The sequence below is a fragment of the Daldinia loculata genome, assembly GCF_022478755.1.
Source record: "Daldinia loculata strain CBS 113971 unplaced genomic scaffold F4817scaffold_2, whole genome shotgun sequence".
Classification (NCBI taxonomy): Eukaryota; Fungi; Ascomycota; class Sordariomycetes; order Xylariales; family Hypoxylaceae; genus Daldinia; species Daldinia loculata.
Window position 1 is genome coordinate 635,333 of NW_026054856.1, and position 26,789 is coordinate 662,121.

The 26,789-nt window shown below is 47.4% G+C and overlaps 7 protein-coding genes across 7 annotated transcripts; 4 read left to right on the forward strand and 3 right to left on the reverse strand.

Annotated features, from left to right (window-relative positions):
• Positions 1 to 2,265: 2,265 nt before the first annotated feature.
• Positions 2,266 to 3,681, forward strand: F4817DRAFT_83095 (EXS-domain-containing protein). The gene is made up of 2 exons (XM_049307931.1): positions 2,266 to 2,471; positions 2,548 to 3,681. Exons 1-2 carry the CDS (start codon positions 2,366 to 2,368, stop codon positions 3,366 to 3,368), a joined length of 927 nt encoding a protein of 308 aa, XP_049163567.1. The 5' UTR covers positions 2,266 to 2,365; the 3' UTR covers positions 3,369 to 3,681.
• An 863-nt stretch (positions 3,682 to 4,544) lies between these two features.
• F4817DRAFT_323813 (cytochrome P450) lies at positions 4,545 to 6,907 on the reverse strand. The gene is made up of 6 exons (XM_049301555.1): positions 6,516 to 6,907; positions 6,042 to 6,456; positions 5,568 to 5,974; positions 5,486 to 5,507; positions 5,222 to 5,413; positions 4,545 to 5,128 (listed from the first exon to the last, which is right to left on the reverse strand). The coding sequence occupies exons 1-6, from the start codon at positions 6,708 to 6,710 to the stop codon at positions 4,692 to 4,694; spliced, it is 1,668 nt and encodes a 555-aa protein (XP_049163568.1). The 5' UTR covers positions 6,711 to 6,907; the 3' UTR covers positions 4,545 to 4,691.
• Positions 6,908 to 7,384: 477 nt separating this feature from the next.
• Positions 7,385 to 9,733, forward strand: F4817DRAFT_323822 (aminopeptidase I zinc metalloprotease-domain-containing protein). Its single transcript, XM_049301556.1, has 3 exons — positions 7,385 to 8,136; positions 8,195 to 8,534; positions 8,585 to 9,733. The coding sequence occupies exons 1-3, from the start codon at positions 7,720 to 7,722 to the stop codon at positions 9,535 to 9,537; spliced, it is 1,710 nt and encodes a 569-aa protein (XP_049163569.1). The 5' UTR covers positions 7,385 to 7,719; the 3' UTR covers positions 9,538 to 9,733.
• A 490-nt stretch (positions 9,734 to 10,223) lies between these two features.
• F4817DRAFT_323823 (phospholipase A2) lies at positions 10,224 to 12,939 on the forward strand. Its single transcript, XM_049301557.1, has 2 exons — positions 10,224 to 11,028; positions 11,093 to 12,939. Exons 1-2 carry the CDS (start codon positions 10,703 to 10,705, stop codon positions 12,567 to 12,569), a joined length of 1,803 nt encoding a protein of 600 aa, XP_049163570.1. The 5' UTR covers positions 10,224 to 10,702; the 3' UTR covers positions 12,570 to 12,939.
• Positions 12,940 to 13,821: 882 nt separating this feature from the next.
• F4817DRAFT_83189 (uncharacterized protein) lies at positions 13,822 to 16,269 on the reverse strand. Its single transcript, XM_049307932.1, has 4 exons — positions 15,586 to 16,269; positions 14,219 to 15,514; positions 14,084 to 14,163; positions 13,822 to 13,957 (listed from the first exon to the last, which is right to left on the reverse strand). Exons 1-4 carry the CDS (start codon positions 15,808 to 15,810, stop codon positions 13,945 to 13,947), a joined length of 1,614 nt encoding a protein of 537 aa, XP_049163571.1. The 5' UTR covers positions 15,811 to 16,269; the 3' UTR covers positions 13,822 to 13,944.
• A 1,340-nt stretch (positions 16,270 to 17,609) lies between these two features.
• Positions 17,610 to 19,495, forward strand: F4817DRAFT_355816 (ent-kaurene oxidase; the record flags this gene model as incomplete). The annotated part of the gene is made up of 5 exons (XM_049305705.1): positions 17,610 to 17,855; positions 17,907 to 18,032; positions 18,092 to 18,251; positions 18,303 to 18,905; positions 18,960 to 19,495. 5 exons carry the CDS (start codon positions 17,610 to 17,612, stop codon positions 19,493 to 19,495), a joined length of 1,671 nt encoding a protein of 556 aa, XP_049163572.1.
• A 991-nt stretch (positions 19,496 to 20,486) lies between these two features.
• Positions 20,487 to 25,645, reverse strand: F4817DRAFT_83239 (uncharacterized protein). The gene is made up of 2 exons (XM_049307933.1): positions 25,455 to 25,645; positions 20,487 to 25,400 (listed from the first exon to the last, which is right to left on the reverse strand). The coding sequence occupies exon 2, from the start codon at positions 25,299 to 25,301 to the stop codon at positions 20,817 to 20,819; it is 4,485 nt and encodes a 1,494-aa protein (XP_049163573.1). The 5' UTR covers positions 25,302 to 25,400; positions 25,455 to 25,645; the 3' UTR covers positions 20,487 to 20,816.
• Positions 25,646 to 26,789: the final 1,144 nt, after the last annotated feature.

Consider the following 26,789-nt stretch of genomic DNA (forward strand, 5'->3'; position numbering starts at 1 on the left):
TCATGAAGTTTGCCAAAGAGCTCGAGCAGGACCTTGTGCCAGGTAAGTTGTGAATTAAGTATAATCAGGTAGTCATAGGAAAGGGAGAGCAGATATATATGAATGCTAACATAGGAACTAGAATGGAGAGCCAAATATCTAAACTACAAGGCTGGCAAGAAACATATCAAAGCTATCTCGAGAGCAATTAACAAGGCATATGGAACGCCATTAGGTCAAGGGAGAAAGGGTGACCTTCCACCTCATGAGGCAACCCCTCGTCCTGGTCAATTATCTCGCCAGCAGAATGGAGGCCCCGAAGCAGGAATCGTAGATGAAACTGAGTCTCTACGAGCAAGCCCCGCACCCATAGGACGTGCAACTCGGGGGACTCATCACGCATTAGGAGCTCAATCGACACCTATTCCCGTGCGGACAGGACGTCAATCACTAACGACGTCGCCGGGAAATGAGGGACAATATGGTAGCATTGTGCCTACACCGCCTCCAACTATGGAAAATTGGAATATGTTCGAGTTGCCAGGCCCTGCAATGGGCGACCCTGCGATCTCAAACGAACAATCTCCATCTCGGCCAACGAACACGCTTCAGAAGTCCATCAGCCGGCAGCCTGTAAGGCGCAGTACATCTATGAATTCAGCCACTCCAGGAGACGCTTCACAACTAGCTTCCTATCTTCGCCGCGGTTCTATGCCTCAGCAAGACGCGTCGCCTGGCAGACTTCGGCGTATATTCTCGACCGGCCCGCACTTGACCCAGCGTCTTAACAGAACTGAGAGCGCCAAGTTCGGGTATGGCTTGGAAGCGATCGAAACGGTTAGGCAGCGTGAAAAAGAATTTTTTGACTTCCTAGATAGCGAACTCGATAAGGTAGAGACGTTCTATCGCCAGAAGGAAGATCAGGCCGGACAACGCTTGGCTGTTCTCCGGGACCAATTGCACGAGATGCGGAATCGACGTACACAAGAACTAGCAGAGCTAAAACAACGTAAAGAAAGAGGCGAGGACGGTAGTAGTCATGATAATAATGGGGTCTCATCCGGTACCAACAATTCTCTCAGTTGGGTCGATCCGATTAAGTCCCGAATATTCAAGCCTGGCGCGAATTCAAAGGCATTTTCAAAGTTGCACTTCACTCCAGTGCTTGGTGCAATGAGTGCAGACTCGCAAAGGGACTATATGAGGAGACCAGCTAGCCACGAAGTGTCATACAGGACGGCAAAGCGAAAGTTAAAGCTAGCTCTACAAGAGTTCTACAGGGGTCTAGAACTTCTCCAGTCTTATGCCCAACTCAACCGGACTGCTTTCCGAAAACTCAACAAGAAGTATGACAAGGCTGTTAATGCTCGGCCGCCTTATAAGTATATGAATGAGAAAGTCAACAAGTCATGGTTCGTGAATAGTACCACAGTGGATGAATATATTCATGCAGTCGAGGACTTGTACGCGAGATACTTCGAAAAGGGCAATCGCAAGATTGCCTCAGGGAAGCTCCATCGCTTAAATCGGCGGCCAGGGGACGAATCCGCGATCGCGTTTCGGAATGGACTCTTCATCGGTACCGGGGCTGTATTTACCACTCAGGGTCTCGTATACGGTGCCCAACTCTTATTCGATCCGGATCCCGTGGTACAACAGCAGACTAGCTACCTTATGCAGATATACGGTGGCTATTTTCTAATGCTCGTTCTAATGTTCTTATTCTGCATTGACTGCTACATGTGGACAATTAACAAGATCAATTATCCCTTCATTTTTGAGTTCGACACGAGAAACAACCTGGATTGGAGAAAACTGTCTAGCTTCCCCAGCTTTTTCCTCTTGCTTTTTGGTATATTTTTCTGGATCAACTTCACCAGGTACGGGTCAGAAGAGTTATATTTATACTACCCGGTAATTTTAATAGCTATCACGCTCGCTATCCTCATACTTCCAGCTCCGATTTTATGGCACAGGAGTCGACAATGGCTCATGTATTCTCATGTAAGTACTAAATCCCCATCAGCTCAACTTACGTTAACATTTCTAGTATCGATTGTTCTTCGCCGGATTATATCCCGTCGAATTCCGCGACTTTTTCCTCGGTGACATGTACTGTTCTCTTACCTATGCTACTTCGGTAAGTCATGATGGTCAATGGTCCATAACCTGCCATAAGAGCTAATTAGGAAACCAGAACATTGAACTCTTCTTTTGCCTCTATGCACATCATTGGAATAACCCCGTTCAATGTAATTCAAATAATTCTCGCTTGTTAGGATTCTTTTCGGCATTGCCCCCAGTCTGGCGTGCGCTGCAGTGCATTCGTCGTTACCGCGATACTAAGAACGTATTCCCGCATCTGGTCAACGGTGGCAAGTACGGCATGACAATCATGTCGGCTGTAACCCTATCGATGTACCGCATGAGGTCCACGGATTCAAATCTCGGGCTCTTCGTCACCTTTTCCATTATGAACAGCATATATACTTGTAAGCTCTCGAACAGTTCCAGTTCATTTTTCGGAGTTGTAGAAAAAGCAAATCACTTTCTAACACGTATTTCCAGCAATATGGGACTTGTTTATGGACTTTTCCTTCTTCCAGCCCAATACGCGACACCGGTTCCTCCGTGACATCCTGGGGCTCAAAAGTCGGTGGCTATATTACGGTATCATGGTGCTTGATCCAATACTACGTTTTAGTTGGATCTTCTACGCCATTTTCGCCCACAACAAGCAGCACAGTACCATCGTCTCATTTCTCGTCGCCTTGGCCGAGGTCACACGTCGCGGCATGTGGGCCTTGTTCCGCGTCGAGAATGAGCATTGTGGCAACGTTGCTCAGTACAAGGCCAGCCGCGACGTGCCCCTACCCTACCCCTTGGTGCCTCATGAACCCCTCGTTGAGCGTCCCAGCAGCGAGGAAGAAGACCAAAATCGCATCGTCAGAACGGCAACACAGTTAAAGCAAGCTCCTGTACTGCCTATCGAGGGAGCTACAGCTAGTGCGATTGACGTAAGCACAGTAGGTGCCTCAGCGCTTGGCCGCGAACAGACTAGAACGCAGATACAGACCCCAGCACAGGAACAGGCAGAGGCAGAGGGGAGCGGAATGCGGTGGCGCAGACAGCCCGGGGTACCACGTGGGTGGTCAATTCGTGGTATTATGGCCAACGCGCACAAACAGGACTTCCAGAAGCGACGGAGACCACTGGAGTCTACATCTTCGCAAGACGTTAGTGAATTAGGAGTAGAAGAGAGGGGGTTGCAGAGTGAGGAGGAAGACGATGATGATGACGACGACACGGGAAGTATGCTTGATGAGCGCATGGAGGCCCGCCGGGCGGAGGGCTTGAATAAGTCGGAGATGAGTGACGAGAGCGTGTAAGGTAGTTGCTTAAGTTGTATTTGAGCGTGAGATTCTTTGTCTAGCGTTACTTGGGTTAGAAGGGAAGTGAGGTATAAATGTTGCATGAGTTGACTGGTTAGATAAAATAGGAGGTTGGATCTAGCTCGAAAGGTCGCATTATCCGCCCTGTTCTCTTTACGGCGGTCATATCGATTGTAGACTTACATTACTGTATAAAGGAAGCGGTATGTTCGCATTATAATATTTATTCATATACTTTAGGTACCTGAGTTAGCATATTGATTTCAAGTTGTAATGAGGGTTGGTTTATTGGAAAGGTCGTGAGCTTAAGTGCCAATTGGCAATAATCGAGAGGGGACCCCCACCCTCCAAACGTGATACCCTCAAAGTATACGATATATACCATATCAGCAACCAAAATCATCACATACGACCATAGGATCTGGAAAATTCGGGATCCCGTCCGCTCTCCCCTTGACAAGCCGGATACCGCTGGACTAGTAGTTGGGTCGGTGACGACCAGCGAATCCCCGGTGTTGTATGTTTTTTTTTGAATTTTTTTTCGCCAGGAATAGCTGCTATTGTTTGTTACCTAGGTACTACTCCTTTGACGTTTGTTATAGACCCTTAGGTGTATTGTTCATCTGAATCTGATTGATTGAGTCGCTTATACTATTCTTAACTTATAATTGTATCTTTTTAGTGTTTTCGATGTCCTGTTGGTTGGTATAAGAGGTATGTGGAATGTGTACCTGTCTGTTTCGCACCTAAGGACATACACTAAATTGGATGCTATGAGCAGTAAGCAAGTGTTGCATATATTAAGCAATGGCAATTGACTGATCACAAGGTGCCCTTTAGCGCAGTGGTAGAATCTGACAATTGAGAGTCTCGTACGTACGCTTAGATAAATTCAGCTGAGCCCGTGCCAGATATTGATCCTTACGTCTGTGGTAACACCACCCGCAAAGATTCCGGTTCGATTCAGCTTGCGAGCGTTAAGACCAGGTAATTCTCTAAAGACAGGCCATCCAACGAGATAGGACCCAGTCGGAAAAGAGCAAAACAAACCAGTATTCGCCGTAGCTGTCGAAACCTTGAATGGAAAAGGGGGTGTGCCTATATAAAATTTGTAATGACAAATTAAAGCATTACGAAAAAGATTTTTTTGGCCTCGTATCTATTTTCTTAGAAAGCGTCTTTACCATATTTTCCCTTCTTTTTTTCATTTCGAGTCGGGATTTAAACGTATACCGTAAATTTAAATAATATATATATTCGAGTCAATGTTGTAGTCTTTTTGTTTCACTTCCGCTAAATTTTTATCTCATGCTCCAAACCCTAAAGCAGCTTCTTAACCCGCCCAAACCTTACTAACAACTCATCAGCCGGTCTATAAGTCAAACTTGGATTCGCCAGTTTAACGCCCCTGCCAACGCGCTCCTCTTCAGAGGACAGCAGCTCTCCACTCCGCCGCTCGATACCGAGGAAGCGCCACCGCGGGACCAGCTCGACAAGGACGGCTTTGACCTCGATGAGAGCGAAGTTACGGCCGGGACAGGTCCGTGGGCCCTGAAGGAAGGCTTCGAACGCGAATGGTGTGGCCGCATCGCCCGTCAGCCGGTCCCAACGGTCTGGGTCAAATACGGTGGCGTCCGGACCCCAGACTAGCGGGTGCTGGTGTACAAGCGGGATATTGAAATCGATTTGTGTGCCTTTGGGTATAGATACACCCTCTATTACGAGGTCCCGGGTTGCTTCACGCTGTGCCATGTATGCTTTAAAGTTCAATTAGTTTAGCTGGGAGATTTTACGTCGTTCTCAAGAAAATAGAGACATCTTCAGGGAAAAGGGGTAAGGAGAAGACCCACATGGGGGATAGACACGAAGCACCTCACGAACGAAATTGTGCAGATACGGTAGAGCGGAAATTGAGTCATAATCTGGCTCTTGGTCGGTCTCTAGTAGGGAGTCTATCTCCAACCGTAGCCTATCTTGTATAGCAGGGTTGGTTGCAAGAACGTAGAGAGACCATGATAAAGTGGCTGCCGTGCTCTCATGACCTTATTAAGGGGTCGCAAGTTAGTGCTATGAAGTTAAGAGTGTTAATACGGCCAGGCAAGCGTAAGACGAACCTGCAGATGTGAAGTTTAGAAGCTAGGAAAATGCAATCTTGTCAGTGTTAGACTACTGGAAGGACGGGAAGTAGACTCTCACGTGGCCAATTATGTCGTTTATAGACCAGATATCTTCCCCTGTTTCCTGTCGGCGCAATTCAGCTTCTTCCAACATATATGTAAGAAGGTCCCTAGACTCGCCCTTTTCTCTTTTGAAAGTCCCGTTTGCTAGGTCCGTCGCGCGTTGCTGAATGATGTCTTGCAGCATCTTTCTCAAGTCGGCAGTCGTTTGGATGAATCTGCGGTTTGCCTCTAAAGGAATAATACCTCGGACTGGTAGAAAAGCATTAATGACCCAGATAAGTTGGCCTAGAAACCCTTGGTGAAGCACTCGGTCATAAAGTTCCTGGAAACCTAGCGGGTACATTGACGATATAGTGTCTAGTTCGATTCCTAGCACCGTTACACCTATAGTATCCATGGTCGACTTAGAAAAGGTTTCAATTGCTAAAAAGAGATAGATTAGCCTTACAATAACATAGGTCATAATAGTGGCATTTCATCATTACCGTACCTTCTAAGGTAGCATATGGTTTTTCGCCGAGCAATTGTTCAAAAACACTCGAAAGGGCCTTGGCCTTTGTCTGAAAGACAGGTAAGAGTTTTCTCATGCTCGGCACTGAAAAGGGGCCTGCCAACAATCTTCGTTCGCGTTTATGGGCCTCCCCTTCCGAGAATAATAGGCCTACACCTGTGATCTCTCCAACCAACCGCGCAAAGAAAGGTGGCTTAACAAAATCGTAGACGTGTGTTTGGAGAACAGCCTTATGCGCGGCCAAGCTATTTACCAGTAGGACTTCCTTGCCAGCGAACGAGATGTATCTAATAAATGGCGTGTCTGGCCATTTGCGCATCCATTGTAGCTGAACGCTAGCGGGGCCATCGGCTCTGAACTTTTTTACTTCTTGCCCAAGGACTAGATTATGATCCTACATGCAAGGTCAGAATGAAGCAATATTGAGTGAGGTGGGTTTGTTTCACAGAATACCTTTGGTCCTGGCAAATGTCTAAGTGGCGAGAAGAAGTTTGGGTATAACACAATACGGTAGAATTTTAGGACGGCGTATTGTATGAGAAACACAGCAACGAACTTCTTAAATATCCATAGGCTATCAAGTTCCCTGCTAGGCCGGAGCGCAACCAGCTCTAGGACTGTTAGCCCACAACAAATAAAAACATCCATTTAGAGATTACAGTAACATAGGTAGAACAATAAGCAGAAATTGTTTTCATAATAGGATGAGAGGTTTGATATATGGAATCCTACCGTACTAAGGCCATAGGGTAGCTAGCCTGCAATAATATGCGAGGCTTTGACTGGTATTCCCGACAAGGGAGTCTAGGCTTAAAATCTTACCCATGATGGCGTCAGCCAGAACTTGATGTGAAGATGAACGATGGGTAATTATGCCGTAATCGACTAGAACTAGCATTTCTCGTGGACCCAACAATTTATTTGATATAAAGACTCAAAGAGTTCGTCCGTATCATGTTTCCGATGAGAATATCAACTAAATGGATGTAGGTCAAAGACAACTTAGTTAGCTGAATAGGTAGGTACCTAGGTAGTTAGGTATTAAAGGTTGCAGTTAGAAACCTCGAACTTACGCTCTAGCAAAGACTGAATCGCGATAAGAGACGAGATAGGAAACCTTAATGTTAATAACTAAATTTTCACTATATATGTAAGTTATTTATAGTCAAAGCAAAGATACTGTATGTGGTTATACTGTATATAAGTTTAACTTTCCCAGACTTTGATGTCTTCTTGACTTGAAAGCTTCTACGTAACTGCGCTGTATCTTTTAGCGTGGAGTGGGCGGGGCTAGTGAGGTACCTTAGGTACCTAAAGGACCTACGTACCTATGTACCTCCCGCCCTAACATCCACTAGTGGGTCCGGGGAGAAGGCCAGCGTGTCTGTGTAAGTGGCACTTGAGGCTCCGAGCTAGGTCATCTGGAATTAGCAGCTGATGCAATGTCTTATCTGTCGCAATCTCTTAGCGCGCTTGCCATGTCGGGTTGCCTGGTAGTTGCGGTCGTGTTGACTTCTTCATCCCAACCTCCTATCTCTCACTCATTTCAAAGCCGACTTACCGCTCTTTTACCCGACATCTCAAGTCAAAACCCCGTCTCCTACTCTACTCCCTCACTTAGGCAACTACGAATTCGAACCGATTTCACAGTTAAAACATGACGCGACACACATCCGGTTACCTGCGCCAGCGCACCTCCAACCTGTCTCTCCGAAGCGAGGCGGCAACAAATGCTTTAAGCACGTCTCGGCTGTCAAGCTTCGCCAACCCTTCCGAATTCGAAAATGAGTCAACTATATCCGATGCTGTAAAGGCATTTATCGTCGGTGACCTAGCTCGCAGCGGGTCAGTGTCCCTTTGCGATTCTTGCCTTCGAGATATACCCAAAGAAAAGCGAACCGGTACGAAAATCATAATCGAAAGTGATACGCAGCAATGTTCCGTGTGTGATGTCCTAGCGTCAAAACCCGAGGCTTTCACCGAGCCCTTCTGCAAGTTTCTTCAGGAGAACCCTACCGTATTTCATTCCGTCGGTTACTTCAAAGACAAATTGAATGCCCTTGACTATAAGGAGGTTAGTATTCCAAGTTGATTTCAATTTTAGAGATAGTTAAGCTAAACATTTTTGTAAGCTTCCTGCACGGGATGACTGGTCTGGGAAGCTCAAGGCTGGTGGCAAGTATTACGTGACTCGAAATGGCACCTCCCTTATTGGATTCACGGTTGGAAAGGCATACAAGCCCGGCAATGGTGTAGCCATCATTGCAGGTCACATCGACGCTTTAACCGCAAAACTAAAGCCCGTTAGCAATAAGCCGACCAAAGCTGGGTATATCCAACTAGGAGTCGCTCCGTACGCCGGTGGTCTAAATGAAACCTGGTGGGATCGGGATCTTAGCATCGGAGGTCGAGTTATCGTACGGGACGAGTCTGGCAAGACCTCGAGCCGACTCGTTCAACTTGATTGGCCTAGTGAGTATGCCGTAAGCAAACGTGCGATTCTTACCGCTAATTAGACATAGTTGCTCGTATACCAACACTTGCTCCCCATTTTGGTGTGGGCATGCTGGGTCAACAAAATAAGGAGACGGAAGCAGTTCCAATTATTGGACTTGACAATTCTGATATCTCGTCCTCAAACGCTAAACCAGTTGAACCTTTGGGTCCGGCTGGATCGTTTGTTGCTACCCAGCCACCGAGGCTCGTTCAGCTGATTTCTCAAAAGTTAGGCATTAAAGACCACTCTCAAATTGTGAATTGGGAGTTGGAGCTCTTCGATCTCCAACCCGCAACTGTAGGTGGGTTGGATAAAGAGTTCATTTTTGCTGGTCGCATTGATGATAAGTTATGTTCTTGGGCGGCGTTCCAAGGTCTGCTAGCTTCGGAGGCAAACGATGACGACGGTGTTATAAAGCTGGTTGCGCTCTTTGACGATGAGGAAATTGGTTCTCTTTTACGCCAAGGTGCAAGGGGAAATTTCCTCCCGTCTGTAATTGAGAGAGCCGTCGAGTCTCTATGCGGGGAGGATAAGGCATTTGGGCCTGGCGTTCTAGGTCAAACGTACGCGCAGTCGTTCCTTGTGTCGGCGGATGTCACCCACGCCGTAAACCCCAACTTTTTATCCCGTTACCTAGACGGACATGCACCTCGTCTCAACGTTGGAATTACCATTGCCGCAGACAGCAATGGCCACATGACTACGGATTCGGTATCGACTGCAATTCTTACTAGAGTTGCTGAGTTAAGCGACTGCACACCGCAAGTCTTCCAGATCCGAAATGACTCTCGAAGTGGTGGCACAGTTGGACCTATGTTGAGTAGTGCGATGGGTATTAAAGCCGCGGATGCTGGAATGGCCCAGCTTAGCATGCATTCTATCCGTGCAACATGTGGTTCTCTAGATCCGGGTCTGGGTGTTAAATTCTTTAAAGGATTCCTTGACAAGTGGGAGAAGGTAGATGCCGAATGGCAGTGAAACGAGCTACCCATATGATTCGATATCAAGATCAAGTCGTGTACATTCAGATGTATCAATATCCGCCCAGTTTAGACGATGTTAATTAGATTTTAGAATGACTAGGATTCAGCAACTTAGAGCCAAGCGTTTCTACTAATACTCAGGCATCACTTATTTAGTATGAATGTAGCAATGCGCGAGAGCTTATGCAAAAGTACGCTGTATTCTACCCGATAAATCGTAGTGGTGTAAATACATATGGCAATGACTAATATCCGGGGGAAAATGATCGTCACCTGCAGGAACCATTTTGTTATCCAGGACAGGGGACTCTGCATTCACATGCAGAATGATGTAATCAAGGGTCCGCCAAACCCACGGCAGTGGTATGTACATGTACGTGCTACTACGGAATAGACTTGCTAAAGTCTAATTTTTGGAGATCTTGGATCGAGAACACGCGACTATTGTGTGATTACCTGTATTCATTCAAGTGCACAGATTTGAAGGCAAACTTTCTCTAGATAACGTTGTTTTAAGACTGATATTAAGGGGCTACATAGAGAGCGTTGGATTCGTAGCGAAATTGATGACGTGTTGGCCAGCTAAAACAATTGAAGAGGCCAAGGAATTGTAGACTATTATTGGCCGAATCAATCAACCAACTTTAACAATTTGGGTTTTATTTAGCTGCCGACTTCCGTCAGACCATTTCACGATATACTTCAGTCTTTTAACTCTTACAAAATATTACATACTATTGTTTTAATGAATTAAACTTATACCCCTCTAAAATTCAATGATATACTTTTATAAATAAATGTTTTCTTTACAACTTGTAAAGTAACTAACTTTGGGGCAAAGCGGCGAGGCTGTGCTCGGTCAACTAATACATTTTTTTCCCCTCGCGCCGGCGAACCCTTAATCTTGTCTCTTTTATCGACGCCTCACGGACGAAATTTCGAGAAAATTGCCTTTTTCATATTCATCCTCGGTCATAGCATCAAATCTTCGCATCAAATCTTCGCTTGGTCTTTTTTTGTGTCATATTTTATCTGCGAGCATTTAAACTAAGGAACAATTACCGTAGTAAACTAGATCTCATTGCAAACGACACTTGGCAACTTGACATATTCACCTATATAACTACGAGAACGAGACCGAGAGCCGTTGGCGACGATCCATGGCGCAACCGACTAATCCCTCAGAAACCGACAAATGGAGCTCGCTCCTGTCGCGATTGAACCCAATACCGGGATTCGTGGAGTATACGGGACCCTACAAGGTTGGCACCGTCGACGTTGAGATCCCAGTCTCAGAACTCGAATCGCCGGCTCCGGCACCGAGCAATGCGGCCGACATAGAGACGATACAATTCCGAATATTCTATCCGGCGCATCCGGATTCCCAGGGCAGGCGCATAACGTGGCTGCCGGCTCCTCAGCGCGAACATCTATCTGCCTACATCCAATTCTTAGGAATTGGCCAACTACTAGCAGAGGCCATCTCGTAAGTCCAATGAACTCCTATCACTATAATTTTCGGGCATAAGCTTATATATAATTTGTAACAGCTTCCTCCCGAGACATCTACACTACACTTCGATCCCCGTTATTAAGAATGCGCCGGTACTCGAACCCAACACCCCGAACAAACGGTGGCCGACGGCCATATTTTCCCACGGTCTTGGCGGCAGTAGAAACGCATATTCGCAGGTAGTAGGCTCGCTGGCCTCACATGGTGTCGTGGTAATATGTCCCGAGCACAGGGACGGCAGCGCTGTTGCATCCTTTATCCGCATCCCCTCACAGCAAGACCGGTACTTCGTACGCAGCACGCGCCGTACGGTCCCCTACCTCCGCGTATCACACGTCGCTACGGACGAGGTATACGCTCTGCGCAACGATCAACTCCGAATACGGTTGTGGGAGATGGGGTTGATTCACGAGGCTATACTAGGCATCGACAAGGGCTTGTCCCTAACAAATCTAAACAAGAGCACTCCTTCTCTTTCTCCATTAATCGGAAAACTGCACGTCCACGAGCCGGGCAGCATCATCTTCGCCGGCCACAGCTTCGGCTCAGCCACCGTCGTCCAGTTCCTCAAATCCGTATTCTACGCCGGCCGCCCAGAGCTCGAAGCCATGCCCGAGCAGCTATACGTGCCATCCCGCGACTCTTCGATCTACAAGCAAATCACACCGCGCAACGTCGCCATCCTCCTCGATATGTGGTGCTTCCCCCTCCTAGCCAGCACCACAAAACCTCTCTTCAACCTCCCGCTCCCCATGTACGCCGCAGACAACCCTTCGTCGCCGGGCGGCAACGCGCTTTTAGCGATCGGATCAGAAGATTTCTTTAAGTGGAAAGAGCACTTGCATGCAACGGCGCGGGTACTGTCACCGGACCCGTCAGCACCGACGGTGCAAGCCACCGCTTTCTACGAGGATAACGCGTCGGGCGTTAAGCTCCCCGAGCCGAATTTCTTCTTTGTAGAGCGCTCGGCGCACTTGTCCCAGTCAGATTTCGGAGTCCTGTTCCCGCGGCTCACGCGCAGGGTCTTCGGCTCCGAGGAGCCGGAGCGTGCCCTCCGGCTTAACCGCCGCGCGATGTTGCAAGTCCTGCGAGCGAACGGCGTTCCAGTCGCACGTACGTGGACGGGGGATCTGATCGATGGCGCGTTTATCGGGAAGAACCTAGGAGGGAGCGAGAATGGAACTACGACTGTCGATGGTGTTGATGGTGATGCGACGACTAGTCAAAACGTTGAAGGGAGCGAAAACGAAAGTGGAGATGGAAATCATGAAGTGGAAGTTGGAGATAGGAGCCCTGAAGACGGTATCCACGACGACAAGGCGATCCTAGACCGTAGTGGGCATGAGACTGTGGACGCCTGGCGGTGGATCGATATCGTGGGTATGGGCGAGGTAGTGGATGACAACGGCGAAGTAAAGGCGGGCACAGAAGTGGCGGAGGAGCAGGAACCTCAGATGGCGGATGTTATTGAGCCTTGTGCTACGGAGGAGGACGTGGCGGGGACAAAAAACTAATGCTAATACCGTATAATGTAGTTGATTTAGGGCTCGGCGTTGAGTTATATCTGGATGATTTTCTCGTCTTTTGTTAAGGATCCGGTTAAGACTGGAGTGAAAAAAAAGGGGTCGGTTGACTTGGAAGCGCTTAGGGTAGGCGGTGGGATTCAAATGTTATGGCGTTTTAAGAGGATATCACGGCGAAGGGGGTCATGTCGTGTAAAATTACCTAGACAGCTTCTAAGGCATCAGAGAAGCGTAAATGAATTCATGGCATATCTGCGTTATTGAGAAGTATTGGGTTTAGGTTTATTGGCATTTTGGTTCTCATATTTATCTCCTACTCAAGCCTAAGGACTTTTAGAAGCATAGATATTGTAATACCCTGATCTTCCATGGGAGTGGAATGATATTTCGACTACTTTCTGTTTTCCTCGTCCATTGGAGCTTATATATGTGCGTTTTGCAAGTTCAAAAAATAGTGCGGTTGTCTACCTATTCTACCTATTCTACCTATCAAAAAACGAGTATACGAAACCAGCACTACTCCTAACCAATTCTATGAAGCTGGATACCATAAAACCGAAACTAGACCCCTCTTACGCACGCATCTTACTCATCAGAGTTCTCGTAGCCTTGTCGGCGCCTTACCTCGAGTATTTTCGAAGTATCCGGCCCAACGCTGATATCGTGAGTCGAGCTTTCTCCTAGAACCACGCGTTTCCGTCTCTTATCTTCATGGTAAACCCAATCAAAATCAAATCCACAGTCTTCCAGTATCTGTTCCCATATATCTTGCAGATATTCTTTGTCGTAGAACCAGTCTGATATCGTAAGGCCTTCATCCTCGTCGAAAATACAGTCAGGGCATTCGGCGATTTTCTTCAACATGACGTAGTCAAGGAATGCAATGCCGCGGGCCACGTCAGGGTGCAGAAAAAACCCACGGTAAGGGACCGATAAAATAGGCGAAGGCTCGTACGCTATGAGCGAATTCTCGCGAACTTCAAAGACTTCAATGGCCATGCGAAAGGAAACGAACCACATAGATAATGAATCCATGGGATCTACCGAGCCCGCGAGGCAAATTCTTTGCTGGACAACCAAATCGAATATTATTACAAGCTCATCCATAGTGTTGGCATAGTTCACATCTCCGCGCGAAAATCCATATACGACATGCTCTAGGAAAGTCAGGTCGAAGACGTTGAAATCAACATCCACGAATTGACAGACTGACACCCAGTCTTCAAGAACCTTCTTGAGTGGTACATCACAAAATTCGAAGATCGCCATGGAATTTATCGCAGATACTATTAGCCCTTCATTTTGCCAGAAGTGTTCGATTTCAATCCCAGGGAGGCTTTGGAGGTAGTGGAATATGGCTCGGCCTTCAATATTGTTGCCTAAACAATGCGGATCAGTTGCCTGGGTTATAGCATTGTCGTCACTGATACGAGTGATCGTGTTAGGACGGGCTTCCTCTAATAATATAACGGGTATAGTTATAATATGGATTAGGAGGTACTTACACGTCATTACGTGCATTGATATCTGCACCACTCTGTACGAGTGCTTTACAAATATTCAATTCACCGATATACACGGCTTCCTAACTTCGCTTAGCATAATTGAGTATCACAGTTGCCTTTGACATCTAAACTTACCATGAGCAATGTCCATCCATTTAAATGTCGGTCTGAAGGTGAAACAAGCTTTTGCGACAACATATTCCGGACAGTACAGACGTCACCGTCCACTATAGCACGAAACACTTCATGGTCGTCTGGAAGAACGCGATATGTCTTTAACCTAAGACCGAACTCGGGGCCTCCTCTCGCATCGGTTTTGTTCTCGTACGTCATTGAGAAGCCCGTAGACAGCCAACTTAGCGACGGTGTAAATTGTACTGTAAGCTCGTACATCTTTGTTGGGCGCCCGTATTCGTTAAAATGGACTCTGTCTCGGATGCGAAGAATCAAATTTCCTAGTATAGTTTTCCATCTCCGCCGGCGCTGGTAGAGCATCGTTATACTGTTCTTATCTGGCCGGCCAAGAGCCTGTCTCTTGAGGAGCAAGGGGTTCGGATCTTCGAAGGGGGTAGTATACGATTCATAAGTATACAAATCTATTTCGGTCGTCTCTTTACTCTCGCCCACCACCCTTTTAGGATCATGCTGTGCTGTCCTACTGCGACGTTGCATCTCGTCGAGTGCAGCAGGTGCGTTTTGAATGATGCTATCGAACCCAGTCCGGGCCGCGGATTGGAATTCCTTCTTGACTCCTGCGATTAATTCGTCCTTATACTGCTCCAATAGGGGCCGAAGCGCGTGGACTAGGGTACTGGAATCGCTAGCTAAGGGAATTTGCTGGGTTACCGTGGCGAAAAATGTAGAGTTTTCTACTTTCACATGAGCAAGGGATTCCAGTGTCTCCGACTGTCGAACCTGGATGTGCTGAAGGCCCGTAGTAATATTTTTCATCGAGGCCTGGAGATCCCCTAGCTCTTGGTTGACTAAGGAGCGATCCGCAATAGCCTGTTCTGCTGCTTGGGTGTGGAATAGTGTGTTTTCATTCCGTGCCTCCTTAACGGAGTTTAAGATTTCGAAATGTTGATCATTCGCGGTCCTTCCTAGGTCAGACTTCACATCATCAATTGACCTCTTTAGATCATTAAGCTTTCCTAGTGTCGTCTGGATGTCATCCGTGGTTGACTGTCGTGTCACTTGGTGTAACTGTGTCTGTCTACTCTGGGAGACATAATGGAGAGTAAGTTCACTCCTGAAGAACTGCAGCCTATTGGATATCTCCTCTATCTCCTTCTTGTTCCAAATGACTCTGAAAGCTGTCTTGACACGCTGAAGCCGGCTGTTATTCTGGCCATGCGGGATACCGCACTTCTTGAGGCGAGTGAGGAGGCTATCGGCAAGCTTGCAGCACTCGTCGGCTACTGGTTGGAGGGCCTTGTTGTTTATCCGGCATTAGCATTTCAAGCTATGGAGAATACGATCGAAAGTGCCTAAAATTTGCGTACCTTTTCTTCGGGTGAAGCTGTTGTAGAAGTTTGAGAGATCGCCTTAGCTGAGTCGTTGATGCCCTGAGCGAGGGCCTTCAGATGCGTCGTAATCACTTGGTGATCTCTGTTTTCTGACGAGGCTGCATCATTTCGGAGTTCATTCGAAATACGGATTAGTTTAGCTGAGAAGTCAACGAACTGCAAGACGTTCGATGCAAGTCCGACGGCTACGAGGGCCTCCATTGTTGCTAAGTCGTATCCTTAAAGATAGTATAATTCCAAGAGAAGTGTGCTGATGAAGTAAGTGTATACGTTGTCGTAGCTGGCTACCTTCGCATCGTTTCTAACATACTTAGAAGTAACCATGCCTCCCAGATGCATCGCCTCCATGGAGGTGCAAGTAAGCCCATCGCAAAGCCTCGCGGTGCTTTTGACCAATTAGACATATATAGATGGGCTGAGTCTGCAGTGACAAACCAGGTACGGATGCGTACTGATTAGTAGGAAATAGCCCATAGGCTCTATTTGTATTGTTATAGGTGTTTTCCATCCTCATAACTGTCGATGCATTCGTCGGTAATAACTTCATACTATTTTCACGGCCCATCAAACAACCACCAGAGTTGAGAGAGGCAACACATTATAAGAAAAGTGGGTAGAAGAACAATTCAAGCCTCGTCGAAGCTTTAGGGAAGACATGCCGCAGCTACGGGGCCGTCTCGGCGCATGAACTCATGCGGCTGAAGTTGCCTTGTAGGTCATAGGAAATCAAGGTGTCGCGAATAATTGCCGGAATCCTAGCTTCTCCCATGCTTGTTGCATCGCTAAGATGACCCGAATTGCTTGTCGGATTATAGATCTACTAGTCGCTCGGACCGCACAGGGGAGACCCAGGGAAAAGATATAGGATAGCCAAAACGACCGAGTTTTACGCACGAAGATCAGACTTGTTAAGTCGGGCGGATAAAAGTTCTCGTCGGGGATCTGCTCGCTGAGACGGTGCCAAGGGCCACGGAGCCAGCTTAAAAGACCAGGTTGATGAACTGAAATCGAAAAGCTTGCGAGTGGATTTTATTCTTGAAGTATTTATGGTAAAATAATAATGATTGATGATAATTTAGATATCGAATCCTCTGATGTTTGATCTTATTAGAGATTATCTTAAAAGATACTATAGGTAAGTGGTGTTTGTACAAGACTTAAAACTATAAACTCTACTAAAACAGAAAAGGTGAGGCGCTCCAACCGGCGAAGTGGAGTCGACCAGGGTCCCGGAGATGGCATCTCCCGGGGTTTTTTAGCTTCAATTTACTAGTTCCCGTTTCAGCGTCCCGGTCGGAAACCAAGAACAGCAACAAGGTTTAACCCCTTAGGTGTCACGAGCTGTTTAGGTAGGTACATACACTAGTTTCTAGCAAAATAATAGACGTCAAGTATCAAATATGAGCCGGAACTTCTATTTCTGTTAGGGTTACAAGGATGCTCATCGCAACGGAGTCGCGAACGTCCCCTACTTCTTTGTCGCGAGAAACGTACTTTCTATTTACATAGTCGAAATGTTTTAATATCTATAGTTCGTTGATCGAACAATAACTTCATACTCTTATTTTCTCTCTTTCTTCCATCTTAATACGTCCTTGTCTTCTGTTAATATACTTTAATTACGCATTAGACGTCATAGTTACTATTCAGGTAGCAGGAAGACTCAATACCTCGTTTGCCAGTCTCTACCTTCGACTTTTATTACATTCGGCATAGGACCGATACAATCAAAGTTATACGATCTTCTGTATAAGGATTGGTGTTTATAGTACTGCCATTGAAATCGGGTTGGCTGCGTGGATCGCGGATCATACCGGTATCTGCTTGCCTTCTCTGACTATAATAGTCTACTCGGATTCGTTTTAATTACACCCACGGCGGCTCTATCAAAAACGACAACGCTCATGGTCAAGCCGAAAGCGAGAACAACGTCATTCCTTCCCCCCTTCTCCTAACCCATCTTTCCTTTCCTCTCATCAAACTCTTCTCTTCTCATTACGATGCCGTCCATAATAGAGGATGCTAGTCCTCACACCAACTTCACCATCGTCGCAGACGCGTTGCCCAGTCAAGTCTTAGGTGGTAGCCGTCTAAGCTATTATGTAGCTATCAGTGCAGTATTGTTCTGTATATGGTTATTTCAGTCAGACAAGCAGAAATGCAGCGTCTCGGCACCTTTCTACCAGGCATCCCGATTAAAATGGATGTTCAATGCCGATATCTTGATCAAGGATAGCTATTCCAAGGTCTGTAACCCCTAGTCATTGGAAAGGTCTATAGTGCTAAAAGAATTTTAGTTCCGTGATACTGTGTACCAGGTCAAATCGACAGAGGGTGTAAGAACTATCATCCCGTCGTCACTAGTCGGTGAGCTCAAGGGTCTCCCAGAAGATACTCTGAGCGCGAGGACGGCTGTTAAAGAGGTTAGTTTTAAGAAGAGAACCAAACTCGTGGAAACTGAGACATTAACGATATCACATAGGCTATGTTGAGCGAGTATACCAACCTCTGCGCGGGATTACACTCTGACACGCTGTCCCTGCTCTTGAAGTGCAAGATGACTGGACAGCTGGCAAGGATGACGCCACAGCTCAAGGAGGAGCTCGAATACATCATCGCCACCGAGTTTCCCGAGTGTCAAGGTAGATTATGCAGACGACACTCAAAATGACTAGTCAACTGATAGATAATAGAATGGACTCCCTTCAAGATACAGCCTTTCATGGTCCGAACGATTGCCCGTCTAAGTGGGCGTGTCTTCGTTGGGCCACTGCTGAACCGGACAGAGGAATGGATGGATGTGAGCATTAACTTCGCCATCACCGCCTTCATCGCGGTTATCAAGCTACAATTCTTCCCGCCGTGGATGCGCCCTGCAGCGCAATACTTGGTTTCCGAGCTACGCACGATCCGGAGAGACCTAGAGAGGGCACAGGCGATGCTTACGCCTATTATCGAGGAGCGCATCCGTGACGCAGAGACCCCCGGGTACGATAAGCCCGACGATTTTGTCCAATGGTTACAGGATGCCTTGCCCGAGGACCAGAAGACAGACTTCTATATTCAGAGCAAGATACAGCTACTACTAAGTGCGGCGTCGATTCACACAACGAGTAATCTAACGACGGACTGCATTTACGATCTAGCCGTGCACCAAGACATGCAGGAGATACTCCGCGAAGAAGCGCGTGAAGTATTAAACGACGAGGAGGCATGGGAGAGGAAAGATAGCATGGGCAAGCTGAAGAAACTCGATAGTTTTATCAAAGAGTCTCAGCGACTGTCCGGGAACGTCAGTAAGTGCCGTCCAAGTAAATCAAATTCAAAATTACGCGCTCTAACTTATATAGCATCCTTCATACGCAAAGTAATGAAACCAGTCGATCTATCCGACGGAACACACCTACCAGCGGGCACCAATCTTCTCGCGCCTATGGCCGGCGTCGCCGTCGACCCGCGATACTATCCAGACCCCGAAGTCTTCGATGGGCTGAGATTCTGGAAACTCCGACAACATCAACGTTCATCATCCTCCTCCTCTTTCTCTTCACCCGCATCCTCTACCGCTACCCTACCAACTTCAACTTCAACTTCAACTTCAACTTCAACGACGACAGACGAACCCTCGATAAACGCGAACGGGCGGTGGCAGTTCACCAGCATCGGCGACACAGCCATGAACTTCGGACTGGGAAAGCACGCGTGTCCGGGCCGCTTCTTCGCCGGCTGCGAGATCAAGATGGTCCTCGCGTACCTGCTGCTAAACTACGATATCAAGCTACGGGACGGTGAGGGCCGGCCGGCACCCAACATGTTTATGATGACTAAGAGTCCGAGCATGACTGCCGAGGTCCTGTTTAGGAGGAGAACGACGATTTATTCCTAATGACTTCGCTTGGATTAAAAAGGGAAGGGATATATGCAGACGGACATGTCTCGGGGCCAGGAGCCACCGGGATTGCTAATAAGTCCGGCATGTACGAAGTCAGATGTAGACGGATGATGTAGGATATGTATAAAGGGAAAGGAACGGAACTTGCATATACCAATACCCAATCGTACAAAACATGTATATACTATATACCCAAGTCTCGTAGCTTAGCTTATGTACTTGAGGATTGCAGCATTGACATAGAAGGCGTTCAAGGAGGCTTATATTAGGTACCGGACAGACCCCGAAAATCTTAGCAGTAAAGCAAATAGAAGTTACCTCGAATGAAAATCACTCAACAAAAGCAAAAAGACGAAGATTTGATTTAGAATAATATTTCATTATCGGAAAAGAATGGGGTATCTCTAGACTTGCTACGCTCGCTCTGAACATTCATATAATCTCCGTCTCGTGACCAATTTCAAGGCTTCCCGCGCTTCCACATCCGTCATTAGGTATCATAAGTTCATCATGTCTTTCTTTCCAGACCATTCCACTCGCCACAAAGCACGTCGCCTCGAGTAGTTCCCCCAGTATCGTTTCGCTTCCAGAACCCACCGCACACTCATAAATCCGACTACTGGTGATACTATCGTAAGGGCGTGATGGCCAGCCATTACCGCGGGATAACCCAATAGAAACCAAGCCTCCTTCCTAAATACCCATGTAACTAACCCAACTCCCAAATGCTCTTGATAAGATGCAATGGAGCTCTCCTGGAGGCCGGTCCCGCGACAATGAGCAATAAAGTATTAGATAGTAGATCTTGCCAGGCTATCAAGCCTGGTTAGAAAGGTAGGTAGGTAAAATAGATGCATAAAAGTTCGTATATCCAGAAATGAAAAATTTTCGCTATGATCCCAGTCAAGGGAAGGGCGAACTCGTTTGTTGAAGCCGTACTGTTTTACCGGTCTCCTATTTATATGCAATGACTTCGAGTCTTCTGGTTCCTGCCATTTCTTATGCTTAAGTAAAAAAAAAAAAATAGATTTTCATGATAGGCTTGCGCCATCTTTAGATCTTAAATGATTTCTCGCGATTCTCGTGTAAATTTATTTTTCCCGTGAGACAATTTCGAATGGAAATATAGTGCAAGGGAGTATGAGTCCAGGATAGTATAGATTCTGTACACGTCGATAGAGATTAGGTTGTCCAATAAGGAAAGGAATAACTCCACCAACGGAGAGGCTCGAGGATTTCGAGTTCCAAAAAGCTGGGTCGTCGAAGACATCGTAAAGATATAAGGATCATCAGGAAACTATATGCCGAAGGCATATCATAGGCTTGCAACTCTTCCTCCTACTTCGGGCATCCTTGCATGGCATACCATAAGCTTGAGGCTCGTTCCCCACTCCTCGCACTCGGCCAGCAAAGACTTGTCGTTCCAGATACTGGTAGTCATTCCGGTTGGGGTCTCGTAGCATCGGTTATACCACCATCGTCCGACTTTCGAAACCATCTTTGTGATATTCTCGTCGCCCATTTCCGTCTTATCGTTCATCATCTCCGCTAGGCTTCGCTCATCCTTCTTGCCTTTAACGCGAGAGGAGCTTGTAATCGCACTCGCCACGGGCACGCCAACGCGACAAGTCTTGACGTCAATGAATCCTTTCTTACCAAGGAGGCGAAGAATAAGGTCTGCTGTGCTACTAAGATTATAGTCGGGATTACGTGCGCTGATTCGCTCCTTGAGTTGGCGTACTGAGCGCCGAGTACGGTTACCCATATTATTCAAGTCCACATCGAGGATGGATAGTTCGATGTATCCTCCGGGCTTGAGAACACGCCGCGCCTCTGAAATGATATTGCGATAGTGAGATTCTGGGGCTGCAGACGGGAACCGTAACACGACTGCCGTAAAGCTATCTGGTCCGAAAGGGAGCTTATCCATGTGTGATATTAATTGGATCTGATGATGGTTAGGTGGCGAGAGGGGAAACGAAGGAGTCGACTTTTGCTCTGGTGATATTGGTGCACGAGGGGATAAGTTAAAGAAGGTTGCAGCAGGGTAGGTTTCGGCAGCGTAGAAAGACCAGTCGTCATTTCCAAGGCCGTCAATTACAAGAATTGAATGACGCTTGAGTGAGCCGACGTCATTATTGAGGTCTTCGCGGACCGGGCTGAATAGCACATGACCAAACGTGAGCCATTTGCTCACCGTCATTGATCCCACACGAAGATTGACCTGGGAAAGAGGTGTTTCTTCGCTGGCGCGACTACTAGTTGAACTTCTCTTAGTCTTAGTACTTTTGTTCGAAGATGAGCTGTCTCGTTGAGAAACGGGTGCCTTGTCTGGCTGTGGCTCACTACCATTGCTGTCGCCATATCCAGATACAAATTCCGAAACTGAAAACGGTGTTGTCGGTGCGTCAGTGCCGAATCTAAAAGCCGCGTTGATTCTAGCTGTCATATCAGCGCTGAAGTGACTTGACGAGGTAGCACTTTTTCTAGTCCCGATAGAATCACGAGTGTCCTTAGCCGGATGATTATCAACGGTAGGTGATTCAAGCGACTTGCTTGATTCCTTCGCCAACCTAGAGCCATAGATTTCCAGATGGAAAGGGACACCCCGAGAAGAGGTCGCTGATGGCGGCACCTCACCCAAGAAGTCGTTGTATTCGTCCCAAATTTCGTCCTCAGTAAGCGGGGCGTTCGGTGTTGGGGGTAACGGGGTATGCTTGAATACATGCACTAACTCGGAATTGCTAGACCCAGAGCTTGTCGTGCATTCAGAACTTTTTTGAGGTGAAAATGAAAGAAATTCTTTTCCAGCCTCGCCAAACTTGGGAGACAAATCTTCAGAAGGTGGTTCCGGTTTGATGGAGGCATTATAACTAGTAGTTGTTACCGATAGTTCCGTCTGAGCACGTTCAAGGGATAAAGGCCTTGTTGGGCTCGGACCCTTCGCAACGGAGTCACCGTCAATTTGGCTTAGGTCGGGAGGCGGTCTTTGGAGACTGATCCGATGAAAAGGACGGGAGAAACTCTTCGGAGACGTCTGTTCTGGGCGGGTATTGATAACCTTGGGTATCCTGCCAACTTGAGGAAGCCTGCTCGGGCGGACTTTAGGATTGCTTGGAACAGAGATAGTAGCCACATTTTGCCGCTTCGATATCGGTGCTTTTTGCGATTTCGTATGGAGAGCAACGTTTTGCGCCGGTTTTGGCGTAGCCTCTTTCAGCTGGTGTTGGCGGATACGAGGCGGCTCTAAGGATCGAATACTGCTCTCGGATGGCCTTCGATCGTGATCGTTAGTAGGCATAAACGGAATTAGAACCTCTGCTTCCCTCAAGATTTCGCAAACATCTTGCTCCTCAGTTTCATCTTGTTCAGAAGAGTCCATCATTGTATAGAACGCGACCGGCTTTGTTGGAACGTGCTTCACTGCCGCGGACACACTCGCCTCGACTTTATTGTTACGGTCCTTAGGAGGTTGGCTTTGCGATCTCCCAAATAGGTTCCATTTACGAGGAGACTTCGCTCGCTTAGTGAGCTTTCGTGGCCCGGACTTGGACTCAATCTGCTCACTGACAGGTTCTGGTCGAGGCTCCGCAAAAGAGTCGTCGGTCAAGATCGTCGTTTCTATGCTCCCTACCGATGGGGAGGTTATTCCTCTAGTAATAATTGGTTTCGGAAGATTCAAAGGAGAGCGGTTCGGGGATCGCAGTCGTTGAATTGATCTTCTAATGGCAATAGTAGGCTTCATCGAAACAGCTTCCGAGTCGCTACTATCCGAAGGATGAGACCGTGTTGACTCACGAGGGAATTCCGAAGGCCACAACGTTTGTCGCAATTCCTCCCTCGGGGATTCGGATACGGACGAGTTGTTACGAGAACCAATACCTAGACGACCCGGGATCATACTCTGACTGCTTTCGGTTCGCGTAAATTCAAAGCTAGTGTTTCTGTTTTCCACAATCTCGCCACCAGCAATTATCACAGGGTTCATTCGTTCCAAGAAGAACGGGTCTGTTGATTGAAGACTTGCAAGGCTTTCATATGAAGGAAATGAGCCCGGAAGACCACGCGGGGGGTTCGCAGCACCGCTGCTACGCCTTTTAACATAGCCTATCCTACCGTATCCTTCGTAACCTGTTCCGGCAGCCGGTCCTTTTCGAGTCGGCTTTTCTTTCTTGTCTACCTGCGGTAGTTCCGGAGCTGTCTTGGTTCGCCTCCCGAAGAGCGGAAATCTTGTTTTAAACGAAGTGGCTGGGCTAGGTGTCCTGACGGTTCTACCTTTCTCTTGGTTTGATTGGGTAGTTTTCGTAATTACTGCTCGTGGTGCTGGTGTAGGCTCTCGAGTTACAGGTCCTTTTGATAAAACCGAGTGGCCTTGGGTAGAAGGAGCCATAGACCTCGGCAACGAACTGGGTACCAGCTGGCCACTTTGACGTCGATCGGCGAGGCTTGTTGAAGATAGGTTGCTGTGAATTACGGGAACCGGACCACCAAATTGTGAGTAAAGGTCGGGCGTTCCATCTCTGCTAGGCCGCGAGGGCGGTTTTAGGCGAGTCTTAGGGGATGTTATAGTTTCCTGAGATTTCTCGTGGGATGACAGATTAACTTTGGCCTGAGGCGGAGACCTTATCGAGGGTCGAGTAACTGCCCGAGGAGCTTTAATTAACGACTCGCTTTCTCCTCCACTTTTCTTGAACTTTTGAGATGACTTTCTAGGAGGAGGATTCGGCATCGCGGGTGATGGCCCTCGGCGCGTTCTTTTCTCCTTATCTTCAGGACGTACCGTGGAGTTCGATGACGATGAAGTCAACGCCTCCCGAACCGCGGCAAGACCATTAGGATCGGTGCCAAAAGTGTCTCCCTCATTTGGTATACTACCAGCCCTTCTCCGAGTTATAGGCGGTCGGGTCTCAGCTGGACTTGCTTGCCTTGCCCTAGAAACAGGAAGACGATATGGCACAAAGAGCCCAGGCGACTGCGATGATATCGAGGTTGGGGTTGTGTCTCGGCTATAAGGCCCAGGTCCAGGCGACTCGGAAAACCTAGTAGAAGGGCTCGCACTGAAGGCGCTCAGCTGACTGTGACTGCTTCCACCCGAGAAGAGTGGTGTTGGCGGAGGAAGGTTCTCGGTTGACAGTTTGAATGGAACTTCTATGCTCGGTCCGCCTCTCGAGGGAAGCTCGACATTTCGATAGCGATCTAGCTCAGGATATATCCCCGAAGGCTGCGTATTAGTTCGAGGGAATTCTAGCTTCTGTGCAATGCGAATCTCCATGGGGCTAGCGGTAATGTTCCGATCCGAATAGGGGGTGCTAGTATCGGAAAATGTTTGTGATCTTGGTATCGAAGACGATGAATCGGTTCTCCCTGAATTCAAGCGAGGCTGGGTTTGTATGCTAGGTCGTTCCTGAGACAGACTTGGTTGTTTCCTACGTAAGATGGCCCTGGGCGACTTTGCCGGGTCACTCCGTCCCCGTGTAGTCGATGTTGGCACATTTGAAGCCGGCTGCACAAAATTTGTCGACCAGGACAGTGTTTCGTGAGTCAGAGGTGGTTTTGATGGAAATTTAGGACCAGAAAGCTTTCGTGCAGAAGCATTTTGAGGAATCCGGCTCTGCTGTACTTTAGCCTGTGGGACTGAGGGAAGTCCAGGTCGGGTGTAATCAGCTTCCTTGCGGAGAGTCTGACTTGAAGTCAGTGAGAAATCCTGGGTTTGCTTCTCCATTACTCCTCCCCTCCGCTTCATCCGTGATTCGTCTTCCGATCTAGTCCGAGAATCCAAACGTGGGCGGATGGACGCCATGTCTACCTCTTTATCCCCGGGACGAGGTTCGATTCTCGACCATGCCAAGATCAACAGTCCATATTGACTTCAAAATTATAAGAAGGGCCGTGGGGTTTCCTAAACGGGTGATCAGCAGCGGAACCCAACGGCAAACACATCAATAAGAATCACCTAATAATATCGTTACGATTAGTCTTCCGTTTTTTCACCACTTCTCTAAGGTGGCGAGACGGACGTGACGGAATAGGCGAATTTAAGCCGGTTATGAATAAGCAAGGTCGATAATGTTCCACAAAGGCCTATGTATAATCTCAAATCTCTTATTTAGATATATCGGCCTCGGGCCACAGAAATCGACGGTCACCAAACACCAGCTAAGGTGGATCGAAAGTACTACCTGGCAGCTCAGGAGCTAGTGAGTAAGAATATTACAGCAGTAAAAATTAAGAGAAGCGTGTATAAGTCCTCGAAAGAAAACTAATAGAGAATATTGTAAACGAAGTTTGAAGAGGCCTAGGGTTTGAGATGATCTAGTCAAGTTCTTACTTAGTAACGAGTGGGGGACAACCTTGGCGTGTAGATGTCGACTTGACTAACTCAGATATGCTGGGGAACGGTGTGGTGGTACAAAGCTGTGGGGGACGTACGGGCGTTTAACAAGCGTTAGCGGCGTGGTGTTTTTCTTCTTCTTTAACAGTACTATAAAACAATTCCGCAGTCGGAGGTGATAGTATTCGGTGTTTTGCGAGGGTTTTCGATAGTAGGAAATTAGTACAGCTGAATAGGAAGTTCCTCGTGAGAAGATTCGTCTGGACTCGTGGAAATGGATAGGAATACGGAAACCAAAGCATACAAACTCCCAAGAGTAAAGGCAAGAAGAGACAGTATCGGGAGAGGTAAGGTATTGAAGAGGCGAAAGAGATGTATGTCTTGTATATAAGAAGATACTTGTAATTGTTAGCTTGCATCACCTTTCTACCTTGCATGTTCGCAAGACGATGATGTACCCAAGGATCTGGACAAGGGTCACGGTACGTAAACGAATAGGCCCTCCAGACAGGTGTGGCGCAACGATCCCCTGTCAATAGCCAAGATGCGATCAATTTTGGGGTTCAGCATGGAATCGCCGAGTGGGCGGTCTAGTTGGCAGCGGCCATTACAGGTTAGAACGTTCAAATTCCAACCTCTAAGCAAGGCTTAAGCCGATAATCAGCTATCAAGGGTCCTGGACACCGCGCTGTTGCTTCCGAACGTTAGCTGCGTTAAGGAAGAAAAACTACGTTGAGTCACCGACGCTCATACATACGAGATGTAAAAGGTAGATCGACCACATCGGCATACTTGGTTTATGTCCCAGTCTGTTGCCGAACCGGCCAAAACGAATTGACCACTATTTTCCTCTATTGCTCGCATCGCATATTTTCCACCATCCCAACTGTAAACAATATGCGCGTGAGCAAGCCAGAGGAACCGCGCGAGTCACGCTTGTAAACTGGTCTCTGATTG